We start from the raw sequence: 17,642 nt of genomic DNA on the forward strand, positions 1-17,642 counted from the left end.
ACCCACCTCCCCATTCACCTAACTACCCACCTCCCCATTCATCTAACTACCCACCTGCCTATTCATCCAACCACCCACCACCTATCCATCCACTTACCACACAGCCAACCGTCTACTTGCCCATCCACCTCTTATACAGCCAATCACCCACCTGCCTACCCATGTACCAGCCATCCACCACCCCATCCAACCACTCATTCACCTACTTATCTAACCACCCACTTACCTACTCATTCAGCCAAACAGCTGTCCACCTACGCGTCCACTCCGTTCAGCCACCCATTACCCATCCACTCAGTCCACCCACCCGCTCAGCCTCCATCCATCCATCTAGCCACCACCCATTCCCCTGTCCGTTTAAATATTCATCTGTCCATCTTCCTGCCAACCCATCTAACCGTCTGTACAACCAGTTACCATCCACCATATATCAGCACATGCATCTGGCTGTCCACTGTCCATCTGCTCCCCTGCCCTCGTCAGCCACGCGCCTTCCTCCTTCAGGATTTCCTGAGCAGCACTTGTGTACCAGCTGGTTATACAGAAAGGGAAAGGTCAGAAGTTCTGTTCCCTCCCAGCAGGGTAGGGGATGGAGGTGAGGAGGCTCCTCTCGGTTCTCTTAGCTTCCCCGGTCCTACAGGACTATGAGGCCATGGCCGCCGCCCATGGGCCTGACAGCCACCATCTTTGTTTTAGAGTGACTTGCTTGATGTGAAGCAGATCATCAAGGACTTGGCCTCCATGGTGTCGGAGCAAGGAGAAGCCATGGGTAGGTGCCCCCCCCCCAGTCACCGAGGGTCTGCTGCACCCCTGTCAGAGCCTTTCCCTCCAGGGAGCTCCCAGGCCTGGCCAGAGTAGGGTTCTGGGAGATCACCCCTAAGACAGCTCCTCACACAGGCCTGCCCTGGGAGACCTCAGGCACCCTCCCTACAGCCCCACTTTCCTCTCTGAAGGAACTGATCTGTAATGGGGCCACAGAGGTGACTGTTGGCCTGTTCCCTCACTCCAACCTGAGGGTCCTGGTGTTAGGACCAAGGTACCAGGAGAGGTCCTGAGTACATGGCTGGGGGCGGTGTGGAAGTGGCAGTCCTGTCCTTGAGCCCCCCTGCTCGTCCCTAGGGGCATCATGGTGGGGAGCAGCTGAGATAAGGAGGGGAGTGTTAGTGAGGGGTACTGACCTCTCTGGAGGAGGACGCAGCTCAGAGGGCTGGGGCACCGTGCCCAGGCCTGCCATCCTCTAGCCTCTGCCCTGGCTCATCCGTGGCCATCTGCTGAGTGAATTGGGGGACTTGGCTCTTCCTGCTGGGATGCTGTGCAGTCACTGGTGGCGGTCACCGTCGAGGTCCCTGTGCTGCACCTCAGCTGAAGCTCCCTGAGCCCCGTCCCTCAGCACAGGAGGCAGAAAAACACCCTCCACGTCTGTGTGGCTGCCAGTTGAGCCCCAGCTGTCCTGGAAATGGGAAGGTGAAGTGACACAGGGTAGACAAAGTGTCTGGGCTGGACAGATGTAGGGGTGGACCATGGGGCCCTCACGGGGTCCCTCCCCAGGCTCAGGGAGTGCAGTAGACTCTGCTCAGTGGTCCAACACTGCTGCTTCTTCCATAGGGCAAAGAGCCGTGTCCTATGTAGGCAGGGAACTGTTTTCAGCCCGTGACCCACCCTCTATTCAGTGAGGAAGACTTGCCCTGGTCTGAAATGCCCCAGCTTCCAGCTGGGAGCCACGAGGCTCCACCACCACAGCCTCCCCCAGCCTCTTTGTGTCTGCTCTTGGCTGGTAGCATCACTGGCCATGAACAGCCCTGAGTGTCAGGGCCAAGGCTCTGAGGACCTGGTGTCCCAGAGCTCTGAGGACAGTCATCCATGTTGGATGAAGGGTGTGGGCTCCCCCAGCTTTCTGGGGTGCTTCCTCAGAGCTTCCTGTGACCAACAGCTTGTTGCTCGGGTACCCCGTCACCCCACAGCACATCCTCCCTCGGTCCTGGCTGTATCTTTATGTCTCCCTCCTGGCTGGTGGGCAGCGAAGTGGGCAGTGAGGTGGGCAGCACAGTGGCCTGGACATTCCTGAAGGTCCAGGTGCTGACTGGTTGGGCTCTGTCCTTGTGAGGCAGGTGTGCTTGCTCCCCCCACCCTAGGTGGCTGGAGGGCAGTGATCATGGACGTGGGGCTCTTGGTCACGAGCCAAGGCGCCAGTGAGGCTGATGGGGCCAAGGGCCAGCACTGCATGGGGGTGGCAGAGACAGGGATCCCACTGCATACCACCCCAAACTCTGATGTCAGGCAGTCAGTGTTTCCGTGGTGTCCACCAAGGTGGAATGGGACCACCCCTCCCTGCCCATGTGTCCGGCCCCTGGCCCTCCCTATCCTTGCACCTGGCTCTCAGCCCTCCCTGCCCAGGAGTCCAGCCCCCAGCCCTCCCTGCCCAGGTGTCCAGCCCCCAGCCCTCCCTGCCCAGGTGTAGCCTTCCCTATCCTGGTGCCCGGCCCTCAGCCTTCCCTGCCCTACTGCCCAGTCCATGGCCCTCCCTACCCTGTTGCCCGACCCTCTGCCAAGCCTCTGGTGCCTTTCCAGGGTCCAGCAGTGGAGGCAAGGCCACCTGCCGGCAGAGCTGCAGCCCTGAGCCGGCCATGGGGACCCTGCTACCTGGTGACGGGCCAGGCTCCACACCCCTGAGGCCGGGTGTCCACTCCCGCACCAAGACACGCAAGCCCAACTTCAGCCCGCAGGAGACCGAGGTGCTGGTGCGGAAGGTGACGCGCCACTACCCGCTGCTGTTTGGGGCGCTGCGGGGTCCACCTGCCCGCAAGCACCGTGTGTGGAGCCGCATCCTGCAGGCGGTCAATGCGCTGGGCTACTGCCGCCGGGACCTGGGCGACCTCAAGCACAAGTGGAGGGACCTGCGTGGCGTGGTGCGCAAGAAGCTGGCTGAGCGGCCCCACAGCCCGCCAGGGGCGGGCCCCACCCCTGCCCTGGTCCTCACACCCGTGGAGCGCATGGTGGCGGAGACCTTCTCAGCTCCAGCGCCCCCGGGCGAGGGCCAGGGCCCTGAGCCCCTGCCAAGTAAGTGGGGACCATAGAGCTGGCCCCAACTCTCCTTTCCTGCCCCATTCTTGAGGAAACTGCGGCTCAGGACCGGGGAGGGGTGGCTGTCCAGATGCTCCAACTCAGGGTCCTCACCTCGGCTGGAGCTCCCGGGCCAGGCCTTGGGCAGCCGCAGCCTTGGTGATGTTTCTCCTGGGCCCACCTATCTGTGGGGCAGCCCCCCTGTCTGAACCTGGGGTTCCCCCATCAGGCCCACATGGCCGACTGCAGAGGTGCAAGCTAGAACCCCAGGAAGACAGCTCTGCGTCCAGCATGGAGACGAGGGCCAGCAGTAGGCAGTGCCCAGAGAGTCCCGGCTTCTGGGGCAGTGCTGAACCCTGCCTCCCCCCCAGGCCTCTGCTGTGGATGTGGGGCAGGGGTCCCCCTCCTGCCCTGACATCAGCCTTTTCAGGTCCCTGTGGACCTGCAGTCACCAGTGTGCCCCTACCCTTCTGGGCCATAGGGTCCCAATCCTCCAGAAGTTTCTGTGCCTGGTGAGGAACACGGGGCTCAGCCAGGTCTTTGCCACCTCTTCTTCCTTCTCCACCTGTCGGCCTCCACCCTCGACCTCCAGCCTCGACCTCCAGCACTCAGCCTCCACTGCCACCCCACCTCCCCACCACTGTGCCTCGTCGCTGCCTCCAAGCCTGCACTGGCCACGAGCCACATCCTCAAGGTGGAGCCCCCTGCTCACTCCGAAGCTGCTGACGGACTCTGGGGAGCAGGACTGGGCCCCCTCTGGACCCTCCTGAGACCCAGCGTGGTCTCCTACACAGATCTGGGACAGCAGCACTCAGTTGTGTGGACACAAGCCGGCCACTGGCCACCTCAGGCCCGAGGGGCCCAGCAGAACTTGCGGCTGAGGACCCTCAGCTGTCCTGTGCGGGTGGCTGTAGTGGGGTGAGCCCAGGGTTCTGAAAGGGCTGAGCACAGGACGAGCCTGGTGGCCGGAGAGGTTGACTGGTGCCCTGGGTGGGCCTGAGGAGGAGCAGCTCAGGGAGTGGGCGGAGTCAGAGGACCTGCCTGGATGGGAGTGACTTAGGCTGTGAGCCGATCGCTCACGGGGCCATCTGACCCCAGAGAGCAGGTGTCCTGACCGCAGAGCCTGCCTGCCCTGGGGTGTGCCGCATGCTCTGTACAGGTGAAGGGCTGACACCTGTTAGACTTGTCCCATTGCCCTCTCCAGGCCAGAGGAACATGCTGGTGCCAGAGGAGGATGGTCCCAGTCCAGGAAAATGGACACCCCAAGCCCCCGGTCTCCCGACCTCTCCAAAATGGCAGACCCTGTCTGCACCCCACCCCTCAACTCAGGCTCTCTGGAGAGTACTCCCACGTGGATGACCCCGTGGATGCAGGAGGGCTCTGGGTACTGGAGGAGTTGGGCTGGGCCCGAAGGTCCCTGAACCCTGGTGAAAGGGCCAGGGAGGCCCTGATGATGGCTTTATGAGACTTCTCAAAGGGAGGCCATGGGCCTTCCTGCTTAGGGGTTCCCAGAGGACAGCTCTGCCTCCCCCTGCCCCAGGAGCAGCTCTCGGCCGGGGGAAGAGGAGTCTAGCGGCATTGTGCCCACATGAGAGCGTCTTTGTCCTGGGCCCCAGCCTCCAGCAGCACAAGGACCTTGCTCGCAGCTCAGCGCCCGGGTTGAGTGGCTGCATCAGGTGATAGTGGTTGTGCCGTGGAGCCCTCGGACCCAGCAAGTGGACAATGTCCATGTGTAGCTGTGCTGGTCTTTGTCAGGACCCTCCTGGGTGGGTGCCCGCTTCATCCTGTTTGGTAGAGGGGAAGCGTTTGTAGAGGGCTGCCTGGCGCGAGCCCTGTGGACGTCCTGTGCCTGTCTCCATTCCCTGCGGCACGTGTGGGCAGCATGCGTGGTGAACCAGGCAGACTGGCTTGTGTTCTTTGACACCTCCTCTCTTTGCTCCGGCCTGTGTGTGTGGTATCCTGGCTTCCCACTCAGCCTGGGGTGCCCAAGATATGCCAGCTGGGTGTAGTGCGTAAGGGTAGGTGGCACAGCATTTGAAGTCTTGACTCCTGGTCACTCACCCACGGTCTTAGGGCAGCACCTCACGTGGTGTCTGCTGTACTGTTCAGTCCTGGATCCACCCGCTGGTTGAGCACATGTTGACCCCAGGGCCACCAGACCGTGTCTGCCCCTAGAGAAGCCCTACAGGACGGGCTTCTCGCCTTCACAGGCTCTTGGGCTGGAGGGCTGATGAGAGCAGAGAGCCCCGGCGTATGGAGGGCTGGCTGGGGTGTGGCAGGCCTGTGTGGGGAGCAGAGGGCCCTCTAGATAGCAGACCTGTTGCAGGCCGGAGAGCCCCAGGGTGGTGGAGGGCCTGCTGGGATATAGCAGGCATGTTAGGGGCAGAGGACTTTGGGGAGAAGGCCTCTGGAGTACAGAGGACCTCAGGGACACAGGTCCTACTGGGACCTGTTGAGGGGCAGAGGGCCTCTAAGCATGGAGGGCTGGCTGGGGTGCAGCAAGCCTGTTGGGGGGCAGAGGACTTTGGGGAGAAGGTCTCAGTTACAGCATGTCTGTTGGGGGGCAGAGGGCCCCTGGGCATGGAGGGCTGGCCGGGTACAGCAGGCCTGTCAGGGAGAGAGCCCTAGGGGCAGAAGCTCTCTGAAGATACAGTGATGATAGAGCTGGACTCAGCGACATTCACCCTTCCTGAGATGCTGTCCCCCCTCCCAACCCGAGCCAGGTGCTGAGAAGGCGCCAGCCCTCTGTGCTGGCAGCTTTGGCCTCCACGCAGGGCCAGGTAGCAGGAAGGCCCCTCAGAACCCATGATCACCTCTGCCACTCCCTGAGCCACACTGACTGCCAGGGGACCACCTGTAACCCCCAGGGGCTCCTGAGCAGGGCTCCCGGGCAGGGCTCTGTGCTAACTGCCTTTGTTGTCTTGACTTGCAGACAGCATTGAAGCCAGCATCGAGGCCGCTTCCTCGCATGCAGAGTTGGCCCGGGAGCTCCTGGCAGGAGCCAGTCGGCACCAAGTAAGTTGAGGCGGGAGTGCCCGCCCCAACACCGCGGCCATCTGTCCATCCTCCTCAGTGGCCCAGCCCTGCTGGTGCAGGAAGGCATGCCCCAGACCTTCCCTGAGCAGCCAGGCTGCTTCCAGCCCTGGACCCGCGGCCAGGCTGCAGGGGCTGGTGAGTGCTTGTTGGTGTCCACAGCGTAGGTGTGACCGCTCTGCCCTGCCTACCGCCATGCCCATGGGCCCCGTCCCAGCAGGCCGCTCCGGGCAGGGAGCGTGGTGGCCATAGTCCCTACTTGGCCAGGGTCCTGGGGCTCCCTGGAGCACGTGCTTGCCCTAGTCTGTGTCCTGTGTTGTTGGTGAGCTGCTCGTCCAGAGGCCCGGGGTGCCCTCCTTGTGGAAGGCACGCCTGCCTCTGTCTGCTGCCTTCAGGCCTGGGCGACGCTAGGGAGGGCAGCTGGGCAGCGCCAGCCTGGGTCCACGTGCGGGAGGGGTGCCCGAAGCTAGCAGATGGGTTTTGAGGGACTGAGTACATGGCTCCGACATCCATGCTCTGAGTGTCCACAGAGATGGTTTGGGGGAAAGGCCTGGCAGACTTGCCTGAAGAAACAGCCGTTGAAACCTCCCCGGGGCTCAGTTCTGCTGAACTGGTTGGATGAGTTCTTGCTGGGGTGTGAGGAGCAGGATGGTGGGCCTCAGTGGTCCTGCCAGTTCTGGCCCTGGGAGATGAAATGACCACACACTGCTCCTTTGCTGAGGCGGAGGGCCAGTGGAGCCCAGTCTAGTCTGGTCAGATGGGTGCCTGTGGGCCCAGCCCTGGACGGTGGGGTGTGAGAGATCTGGGCTCATCCGTGCTCCGTCCCACAGGCCCGGCCAGTGACCTGCAGGCCGTAGGACGGGGTGTGCGGAGGGGAAAGGGGAATGGTTCTGGGGGGGGCGTGTGAGGGTGGGAACCATGCGTTATCATGAAGTGTTGGAGAGGTGGGTGCTACGGCCTTTACCCTGTCGCCGCTGCAGCCCTGTCCCCACTGCGACCTGTCCCCGCCGAAGCTCTGTCCCCACTGCGGCCCCATCCCCACCGTGGCCCCATCCCCGCCGAAGCTCTGTCCCCACTGCGGCCCCGTCCCCACCGTGGCCCCATCCCCGCCGAAGCTCTGTCCCCACTGCGGCCCCGTCCCCACTGTGGCCCCATCCCCGCTGGAGCTCTCTCCCCGCCACAGCCCCGACCCCATTCCTGCCGTGGCCCCATCCCCGCCGGAGCTCTGTCCCCACCGCTCAGGAGGGTTCTTTGGGTGCACGAGGTCTGGAGTGCAGCGTTGTCTACAGCACTGAGCCCTTGGTGAGCAAACTTTAGAATGAGAGTGGAGTCTACCCCGGCTTCCTCTCTCAGAGGCCACTCAGACTTAGAAGTCAAGCCATCAAGGACCCCAGTGAAGACCCAGGAGGAGACAGCACATGGGCCCAAGGTCTAATCTGCAGGATGACCGGTCTCAAGTTCAGCGTGGACTCTCCTGGTACCACCCACTCTAGCCCTCTTCTCAGACCTCCAGCAGCGGCCAGCTCTCTGCCTGGTCCTTCCTGGCACCCTGGACTGGATGCTGGGCAGCTGCCCCCTTGAAGCGTCTCACTGGAGGCTCAGGTTCAGCCTCACTGGACAAGAACTCTTCTGAGAGGCAGAGCCCCAGGAAGCTGGGCAGCATCATGGGTTGGCTGGTCAGCAGGATGGGCAGGCCACGCAGGCAAGCAGGAGGAGGAGACCAAGAAGAAAGTGGAGAAGGAAGAAGAGGTAGTGCAGCCCCCCCCCCTCCTAGGAGCACCTCACCAGGCACAGACCTGCAGCAGGGCCTGGGAGCCCAGGGCCCTGGGACAGGGATGGGGCAGCGGCTTCCACAGCAGCAGGAGCTGTCCCCTCTCTGTGGGAGACCACCCTCGGTCGCTGCCCTGTGCCCACCTCCTTCTGCTCACACTGTGACGAGGCCCTTCCCCACGTGTCAGGGCAGGTGGCATCACATCAGCCTCTCTTCTCGGGTGCTCTCGCTGCCTGAGATTTGTAGACTTTTCCTCCACGTGTATCCCAAGTGCTCAGATCCCTCAAACCACCTGTAAGTTAGGAGTGTGAGGCTGGAGGAGAAGGGAGTTCCCCAGGTCACACAGCAGGCAGGAATGAATGAACGGGTAAATTGAAGAACACAGTATTGATAGGTGGGCACATGGGTAAGGGGATAGATATATGGATAGATAGATAAAGACGTGGTTGGATGGATAGTGGCTGGATTGATAACAGATGAAAGGTGGGGAGAGGATAGATGGGAGATAGGGTAGGTGGATGGGATAGTAGATTAACAAGTGGATGGAGATTCGATTGGATGAATGGTAGGTGCGTGAAGGATGGAAGGTAGACGGATGGGGGTGGGTAAAGATGAGTGGATGGATGCAGTGAGAATGGATGGTTGGGGTGGATGAAAGATGGAGAGACAAAGGAATAGTTGGGTGGGTGGTGGAGGATGGATGGATGTGTGGGTGAAGGGGGAAGCATTGGATTGAGGGCACATAAGTAGATGCAAGGAGGATGGATGGGTAGGTGGATAGAAAAGCGGATGAAGGCTGCATGTGGTTGGACGCATTCCTGGATGATTGGGGGGTGGGTGGAGGCTGGCTGGGTGCATGGTTAGATGCAGGGTAGGTGGATAGATGGGTACCTAGGTGGATGGTGCATTGGTAGGTGTGTGGTTTGAGGATATGTGGATGATACTAGATGGTTGTAGGAGAGAGATGGGTATGTGGATAAAGGATGGGTGGGTGGATGGGGATTTGTAGGTGTGTGATTTGAGGATATGTGGATGGAGGATGGGCGAAAATCGGATGGCTGGGTGCATAGGATGCTGGAGGATTGATAGGATATAGACAGAGGATGGATAGATGAGAGCTGGGGTGGTATATGGATAGAGATTGGGCGGATGCATGGATGTTCATGTGACTAGAAGCTGGGAAGATGGAGAGAGAAGAAGTGGCCGGTGGATGTGCACAGAGCATGGCTGGATGGTAGATGAACAGGGTGGATAGATACAGAGAGATCAGCAGACAAGATAATAGCAGCCACATGGATGCAGAGATGATGGCTGGTTGACCCTACTGCTGGAGTAAGTTCTTCCCCTGAGTCTGGTGTCCTTAGTCTCATACAGGGCACCACACCCACCATGGAGGGGTGCTGAGAGATCTAAGCAGCTGTGTGGGGCCACTTTGATGGTCCTCAGTGCTCGCCCACCCCTTTCTGGTGCCACCTGCCCATGGCTGGTGGAGGCTGACATTTCCTGTCTCCCCGCTAGCTGACGAGGAGGATGAGGTGCCTGGCTGCCTGTGGACACCCCCTCGTGCCCTGGATGGGCCCAATGTGCCTGAGCCCGACCCCCTGGACCTTCGAGGAGCCTTCCCTGCACCCACCATCTCGCCCTCCCCACCTGCGTCCCCTGCCTCCGCCCCAGCTTCTGTGGCCTTTGTGGGATCTTTCCGAACCTCCCCGCCATCCTCAGGCCCTGCGCCCCCTGGGAAGCCAGCCGCTGAGGTGACAGAGTTCGAGCAGCGGCTGCTGGACTCACACCGGCGGCAGGGTGCCCTGCTGGCCTCCTGGTGTCAGCAGCAGAGCTCCCTGATGGCCCAGCAGAATGTGCTCCTGCAGCGACTGGCTGAGCAGAGCCAGCGGCTGGCGGACGGGATCGAGGCCCTCAGCCGGACCCTTGAGCGGCTGGTGGAAGCACGCCCTGGCCGGGGAGCCTCACCCTCCGTCTTGGACAGTGCCCCGGCTGTGACTGCGGCCCGTGGGCCCACCCAGGGCGCCCAGCCCAGCCCCCAGAGTGCCCCTGCGGGTCTGGAGGTCTTCTCTGGGATGATCCTGAAGGTGGAAGAGGAGGCCTAGGGAGCTCAGGCCCGCCCCGAAGCCCGAAGATCCAGTGGACCAGGGAGGAAGCCTGCACCCAGGGGAGATGGGTGCTGTGCATGTGAGGGGCTTGGTAGGGCCAGCTCAGGAGGAGGAGAGCATGTGGACGAGAGCCCAGTGTCTGGCTGGCCACCTGGTGCTCTTACAGCCAGGAGCACCTGAGGGCAGAGCCATCCTGAGGGCTGAAGGGGGACCCGGCCAGGTGCAGAAAGGGCCCTCAGAGCCCAGCTGGAAATGACCGTGGGACCTGTGACTTTGTTTCCCCTTCCTTCTCGAGCTCACGGACTCTGAGCAGCCAGCTCCTGCCATCCTGCTGGGTGTGGCCCGAGGGGGCCCCATTCCTTGGGCCGGGCACCATGTCTCCAGTTTTATATCTATATTGCTATAAACACAGATATATATGCATATATTACTTGGTACTGTGCGGGGGTGGGATGCCATTTTGTACCTGTTGATTTTTCTTGCAAAAACTATTTTTGTACATGAACATAAAATAATACAAAAAAGCACAGTGGCAGTGTCTGTGACGCGTCGATGGGGCGAGGCTCTGCCTCTGGGGCTGTGCGTCACTGTGTGCTCCTGGGGTCCTGAGTGCGCCTGGAACCCAGCCCTCCTCTCCTCACCTCTCCTGCTGCCCTGAGCATTTGATAGGGAGAGGACCAAGCTCAGGCCGGGACCATGGGCGGCTGTGGGAGACCTTCCAGAAAAGATGGAGCAGAGCCCAGGCCCCTCCCTCCGTCCTCCCGCCTTCTCTTTGGCTGGCTATGGAATAAGACATGCCCAGGCCCTCAGTGCTCACATACCTGAGCTGGGCAGCCTCCTGGCCAGAAGGTCGTGGGGAACCGCACGCAGCCTGGGTGTGCGGGTCCCACAGGTGTGCAGTGTGGCGGTGGAGCCGTGCGCAGGTGCAGTGGCTCTTGGCTTAGTGCCTGTAGGGGCCCAGCACTCAGACTCTCAGCCGCCTCTGCAGCACGCTGGCTCCTTCCAGCCTCTTCCTCAGTGGGTGCAGCGGTTCCATTTGCTCTGCAGGCCAGCCTTTGCACTGATGCTTCTTCACAGTCCTGCAGATCCATCACTGCTTGCCTCCCAGCGAGTCGTGGAAATCCTTGGTGCAGGGCAGGAGGTCAGCACTCGTGCACTTGGAAATGCCCACAGTGGCTGGTCTGTGAGCCGTTGTGGCTGTTGAGTGCTTGCTCGTCTTAAACTCTTGTCTTGGTTTCAGTTCATAGTCCAGGTCTAGGGTGAGCCCTGGTCCTGGTCACACACTGAGCCCTGACCCTGGTCACACCCTGAGTCCTGACCCTGGTCACACACTGAACCCTGGTCCTGGTCACACCCTGAGTCCTGACCCTGGTCCCCTGAGCCCTGACCCTGGTCACACACTGAATCCTGACCCTGGTCACACACTGAACCCCGGTCCAGGTCACACACTAAGCCCTGGTCCTGGTCACACCCTGAGCCATGACCCTGGTCCCACACTGAACCCTGATAACTGGTAACACTGAGTCCAGATTGTGGTCACATTGAACCTTGTCCAGTTGAAGCACAAGTCATACATTGGCCCTGACCTTGCTCACATACTGAGCCTCGATCTGAGCCGTGTTGTTTACTGCCATGTCTCTGTCAGTTTCATGTCTGCTTATATTTACTAATGATTGTGGATATTAATCCTGTCTGCAATGTACCATCACAGACAAAGTTTCACCAAGTAATGGCTAGAAGCTAGCCACGTTGAGAAGAGCCGTCGCCCTCTTGAAATCAAGGCCCCCAGAGTGGTGAGCAAAGGAAATGCAGAGCTGTCTGAGGTGACAGTGCTTCAAGGCCTCATGTTCAGCAGCAAGGTTGTGGCATAGTGCAGGTTATTGCTGTGTCTCCCTCCAGTCCTGTTACCACATTCCTGGTCAGCTTCACAGATAATTTGCTCAGCATACAGATTGAACAGGTGTGGAGAGAGACTATAACCCTGACACACTCTCAGTTTGAAGCCAGGAAGTGTTCCCCTGCTCCGTTCACACAGCAGCTTCCAGGTTCAGGTATAGGTTTCATAGAAGAACCATGAAAGGCTCTGGGATTCCCATTCTTACCATGTCAGCCACAACTTGTCATGATCCACACGGCCAAATGTCTTTGCAAAGTAAAGAAAGTATAGACATTCCTCTGGTACTCTTTATTTTCAACCAGGATCCATCTGACATCTGCAGTGATCTCTGGTGCCACAGCCTCTCTAAACCCTGCTTGAACTCCTGGTGGTTCCCTACCTAGGTTTTGTTCTGGCCATTTTTGAGTGATCTTCAGCGGAATTTTGCTTGAATGTGATACTATTAATACTGTTCCATGGTTTCCACGTTCAGCTGGAACACGTTTTCTTGGGAATGGCAGCAAATATGGATCTACTACTACAATCCGTTGGCCAGACAGCTGTCCTCAGGATTTCCTGGCATCGGCTGGTGAGAGCACATCCAAGGCTGCATCTGTTAATTGAAACAAGTCAACTGAAAGTGCAAATTCAAACCACATGAAGATGCCTCTGCATGCCCAGAGCAGCGAAGCGAGATGCCCAGGAGGAGGCCCTCCTTGTCTGCGGGGTGTGGAGCGGGCTGGAGGGTAGTAACGGGTTGAAAAGCCAAAGCCGTGCACTCCTGGGCCTTTATGTTAGGGAGCGAAGTCACCGCAATGTCAGTGCTGGCTGGACAGTCATGAGCTTGGGCTGGCTTGCATTTCTGTGGTTAGTTGGTGGTTTTGCACAGAGGGAATTCAGAATGGAAGTTTGTAACATCTCTTTTCCAACAATGAGACAAATAAGAAATTCGTAAAGACTTAGCAGATTTCAAGAATATAACTAACACTTGGCCTAATAGATTTGTACAGAATACAGAAGCCCTTCTCAGGATCCCGTGGGACACAGAGACTGACAGCGACTCGATGGCAAAACAGCCGTGGCCAGGTGTCAGCTATGCAGAGAACGTACCCTCTGAGTACAGGGCAGCCTGAAGCAGTGGGAAAAAAATAAGTGAGCAGGTCCATGTTCAGAGATGAAAAATATTTTAAAATAACTTTGGCACAGGGAAGCAATCACTGGTGAATACATAAATGACAGCATCGAATAATAATAAAATTACTTTGTAGCAAAATCTATGGAATACTGCAAAGAAAGCAGTGGCTTTAAATGTGTGTGTGATATGAAAGAAGATGGTTTGAAGATAATTTTATTAAGGCATTAAAAACATTTTTAAAAGCAAGAGCGTGGCAGGATAAACGCAAACGACGTGGGAGGGAGAGGCTTGTGAGAAGGAGCAGAATGTGATAGGTTAGGATCGAGAGGCTCCGTGCAGCTCCAAGCTCTTTGCATAGACTTAAAATAGACCAATCGCTGGGGAGGCTGATCCAGGAGAAAAAGAGCATAAATTCCAAAATAATAAGAGAATTCTATGAAAAATCTTATGCCAACAAATTTGGAAACCCAGAAAAAATGCATGGATTCCTAGGGCAATTTGCTGAAATTGACTCAAGGCAATAAAAGCCTTGATAGTGCTGTTAGGCAGCGAACAATTGTGTGTTCAAAAATGTGTGTTGTAAACCCTTTTAGGACCCTGGTTCTGAACACTTGGTTGTGCTCATAGGTAACCTGCCCATAGAACAAGAAACAGTCTTTTGAACAGAGCAAGGGGACATTGCACTGTTAGAATCAGGAAAGGTGTGTGTCAGGGTTGTATCCTTTCTCCATATCCTGAGCAAACAGTCTGAGAGGTGGCCTGGATCCAGAACACGGCATCAGGATTGGAAGAAGACTCACTCGCAGTCTCCAGTATGCTGTGGATGCAGCCTAGCTTGCTGCAACTGAAGCCCTTGTGGAGAAGATCAAAGGGTGTATCCAGCCTTCAGTGTGGATTCCACATCCCTTGAAGGAAACAAAACCACTATGACTGGACCACTAAACAGCGTCATGGTAAACAGCTGAGATTGACGGGCCAGAGAAGTCAGTCATTCACAATGGAAGCCTCTTCAATGGGAGAAGAGACAAAATCAATGACATTGAACTGGGTACATCTGCTGCCGAGGACCTCGTCACACTGCAAAAAAGCAAGGGGGGCACTTGGAGCCCTGAATCTCTGACCCAGGCCATGGGATTTTGAGTCGCTTCATATGCCTGTAAAGTTGGACAATGAATAAGGAGGAATGAAGGGGACTTGGCACCTTAGGATTGTGGTGGCGACGAAGTTTGAATTGCACCGTGGACCACCCTCTAGAACAAACCTGTCTTCTAAGAGGGAGAGCAAAGTAGGCACTCCTTAAAGACACGGATGACGTGAGCTAGCGCCACATACTTTGGGTTGGTTATCGGGAGGGACCAGTGCTTGGGGAGGGAGATAATGCTCGTCACAGCAGCACTGGGTGACCGAGACGGTGCACTGTGGTGTCTCTGTGACAGCAACACTGGGTGACAGACAGTGCACTGTGGTATTTCTTTTGGACAGTGACTAAGGATGACAGAAGATGAATCATTCCTTTGAGCTGTGATGCTGGAGAAGAGTGATGAACGTTCCAAGGACTTGTCAAGAGAACAGATAGATTTGTCCTGGAGAGAGTGAAATCAAGTTTTTCCTTAGAAGGATGTTGAAGCTTCGTCTCACATACTTTGGGCATGTGGCTAGGAGGGACCAGTCCTTAGAGAAGGACTGCATGCTTGGAAGGGTGGAGGGACAGCGCAGCAGAGGAAGACCCTGGATGAGATAGGTTGACACAGTGACTGGGATAATGGGGTCAGGTGTGTCAGAGACAGACTGGCTCAGGGCAGGGCAGGGTTCAGAGCTGTTGTGCAGAGAATTGCTGTGAGGCGTAGGCGACTCGATGGCACATAACAGCAGCAGCAGACAACTAAGAGAAGCTTCATAACCATTAATGACTTTGAATTAATTGTCAAAAAATCTTCCCCGGTGAAAACACCAACTCCAGATGGTTTCCTGAGTGAATTCTGCCAGAGCTTCAAAGAAGAAGTCTAATCTTGCACAAACTTTTTTTCTGAGAGTAGAAAAAGAAAAATCCTTGACACATAGTGTGATGTCAGAATCAGAGAACAGTCTGGAAAAGGAACGTGTGCACCCATGTGACCTGCGAGCACAGAGCAGCAGCCCAAGGTAAACACGAGCAGACCCCAGGCAAACTCAAAGGACGTCGGCCGGAACTACCCGCGTGGCTGGACACGGGCTGGTCAGTGGATCAGTGCGAAACCTCGATCCACGCCTTCCTACATTAACAGTCGAGCTCAGGAATGTAGTATGTTCATCTCAATAATTCCTGAGAAAACATTTGACATAACTGAGTACTCAGTACGTTGGCAAATTAAAAGTAGGTCGGAATTTCCTTAACTGATAAGGATTATCCAGACTCCAACAGCTGACTGAACGCCATGACATTTAGAAGCACGCCTTTAAGCTGAGCGAGACAAGGAGGCCCGTAGTCACTCAGTCACTCATCTCTCCAGCAGGCAATGAGGTGCCGGCTTGCTTAGTAAAAAAAAAAAAAAAAAGAAAGAAAGAAATGGAATTTAAAGAGTGTAAGACGTGGAGAGGATGAAACCTGCCATCATTCACAAGAACAAGACTCCTTGTCAGGTGCCATCAAACCTGGAGATCACAGTGACCCTGGACCCATAGAATGAAACCACTCCTGGTCTGTGCCATCTTCAGACTCCGTGGTACCCAAGCCCATCGTCACAGCCACCGTGTCCATCCGTCTTGTTGACTGTCTCCCCACCTCCACTGACCTTTCACTTGTCCGGGGACCTGTCCTTCCTGATGAGATGACCAGGGTGTAGGAGACGAAGCCTCGCGCCCCACCTGTAAGGTGCAGCCTGGCTGCACCTGCTCCCAGGCCGAGGGGCTGTCCTTTGGACAGTCCACGGGGGATTCGGAGCTCTTCACTAACCCCGCGGTTCACAGGGGTCAGGTCTTCCTTCTGCCTTACTCATTACCCAACTTTCACACGCACAGGAAACAACTGAAATTTCAGACTAATTAATAGAATTCGGATGATTTTGGCGAGGCCTGGAACCGGTATCAAAACATGAATTAAGTGTGTTTGTACAATGAGCAAAGAAACTTCAAGGTAAAACGAATCACTTCAGGCAGTGCCAGAAATGGACCAAACTACACCACATGCGGGTGTACTGACAGGGAGGTGATGAGATGCTGTCAGAAGGTCCTGGATAAGCACAGGTGTGCCCCCGTGGTCGTGGGGAGGACGCGCTCCTGTCTGCGAAGGTGCCATCCCCCAGCGCCACGTGCGATTCTGTGCCGTGTGGGCCACATCCCAGTAGTGTGTTTCAAGGAGCTTGGCATCTGATTATAAAATTTATAGGCGAGAATGAAGGTCTAAAAATAGCTGTGGCACTCCGGAACAAGAATAATAAGGTGGAGAATATGCCGTCCTAATATCAAGACGTTATAAATCTGAAAACGACCTTGGGCGCCTGTCGGAGGCAGGAGGCCCCTGGGCTGTGAGCGGGGGCCGTGGACACCTTGCACTTTTTCAGGGTGTTCTGGAAGGGGATCCAGCCCTCACAGGTGGGAGTGGTTGACAGGAATGGCAAACAGCTTGGATACTCCCCTTGAGGTTTGCGGTTCGAACCCTGCCTTAGATAACACATCTAGTGAGCTGCTTCCAAAAGGTCACAGGTCACAGCTCTGCTCTGATCTCAGAGTGGCCATGTGCCCACCTCAACTCCAGGACATCCGGGGGAGGGGCTTTTGGAGGCCAGGCTGGGTGCCTTAGAGGGAGATGAGGGAAGGGAGGGCTAGGTGTTTCTGGGTGACTGATGGCCTGTGGGCTTTGAAGAGCCTGGCCCTTGTCTCATCCGACACCTCTGAAATCTGTGACCTTTGAGCTCTAGGGCACGCCTTGGGGGGTGAGATTTGAAATTATCTGAGGACACTGTGCTGGGGAGTTGGCTGGGGGACATGGCCAGCACAGGCCCTGTGGCCTCTGTAGAGCTGGTGGTCACCCACCCACCTGCAGCCATAGTCATTTTGACTCTCGGCCACCCCCAGGACAGAGCGGGGCCGTCCCCCAAGGCTTCTGAGCCTGTAACCTTCCCAGAAGCAGCAACACCTCTTTTTCCAATGGAGTGGCTCATGGGCTCCGAGTTTTGAGTAACCAGGAAGGGAAGCTGCTGTTGCGGTGGGGATGACCACTGTGGCTGCCCCCTGTCAGGTGATTCTCACCACCGGGAGCCTGTGCTGTGGACTCAGAGCCTTCTTCAGACAAGAACAGGACAGACCTCAGGCTGGGCAGCCGAGGGGCCTGCAGGGCCCACCCCTCTTCCCTCCTCCCTCCTCGCTGGCCACTACCTCAACCCTCTTCTCCCTCTCCTTCCAAGCCTCTCCCCTGCCCTCCATTGTTTCCCCCATCACCCCTCTTACCCCCAGGCATCTCCCCTCTCTGTCCAGTGTCCCGCATCACCCCTCTTCCCCCCCTTGGGCCTCTCCCCTGCCTGTCCAGTGTCCCCCCATAACCTCTGTCCCACCCCGGGCCTCTCCCCTGCCTGTCCAGGGTCCCCCCTTCACCCCCTTTTGTGCAGTTCTTCCCTGGGAAGGCCTCTTCTAGGTCTTTCCTCCAATCTGTCCCCTCTTCTCACTCTCCCCCACCTGAGAGTC

General features: G+C 57.3%; 1 protein-coding gene across 1 annotated transcript in view; it reads left to right on the forward strand.

Annotated features, from left to right (window-relative positions):
• The window catches only part of TSNARE1 (t-SNARE domain containing 1), a 62,144-nt gene extending 52,175 nt beyond the window's left edge, over positions 1-9,969 (forward strand). The window contains 6 exon segments of the mRNA XM_006879447.1: positions 697-769; positions 5,993-6,075; positions 6,156-6,231; positions 6,924-6,946; positions 7,074-7,320; positions 9,383-9,969. Of these exon segments, the coding sequence (XP_006879509.1) occupies positions 697-769; positions 5,993-6,075; positions 6,156-6,231; positions 6,924-6,946; positions 7,074-7,320; positions 9,383-9,969 (1,089 nt within the window).
• The last annotated feature ends 7,673 nt before the right edge of the window (positions 9,970-17,642 follow it).

The sequence above is a fragment of the Elephantulus edwardii genome, unplaced genomic scaffold, assembly GCF_000299155.1.
Source record: "Elephantulus edwardii isolate Elephantulus edwardi_28Jun2011 unplaced genomic scaffold, EleEdw1.0 scaffold00003, whole genome shotgun sequence".
NCBI lineage: Eukaryota > Metazoa > Chordata > Mammalia > Macroscelidea > Macroscelididae > Elephantulus > Elephantulus edwardii.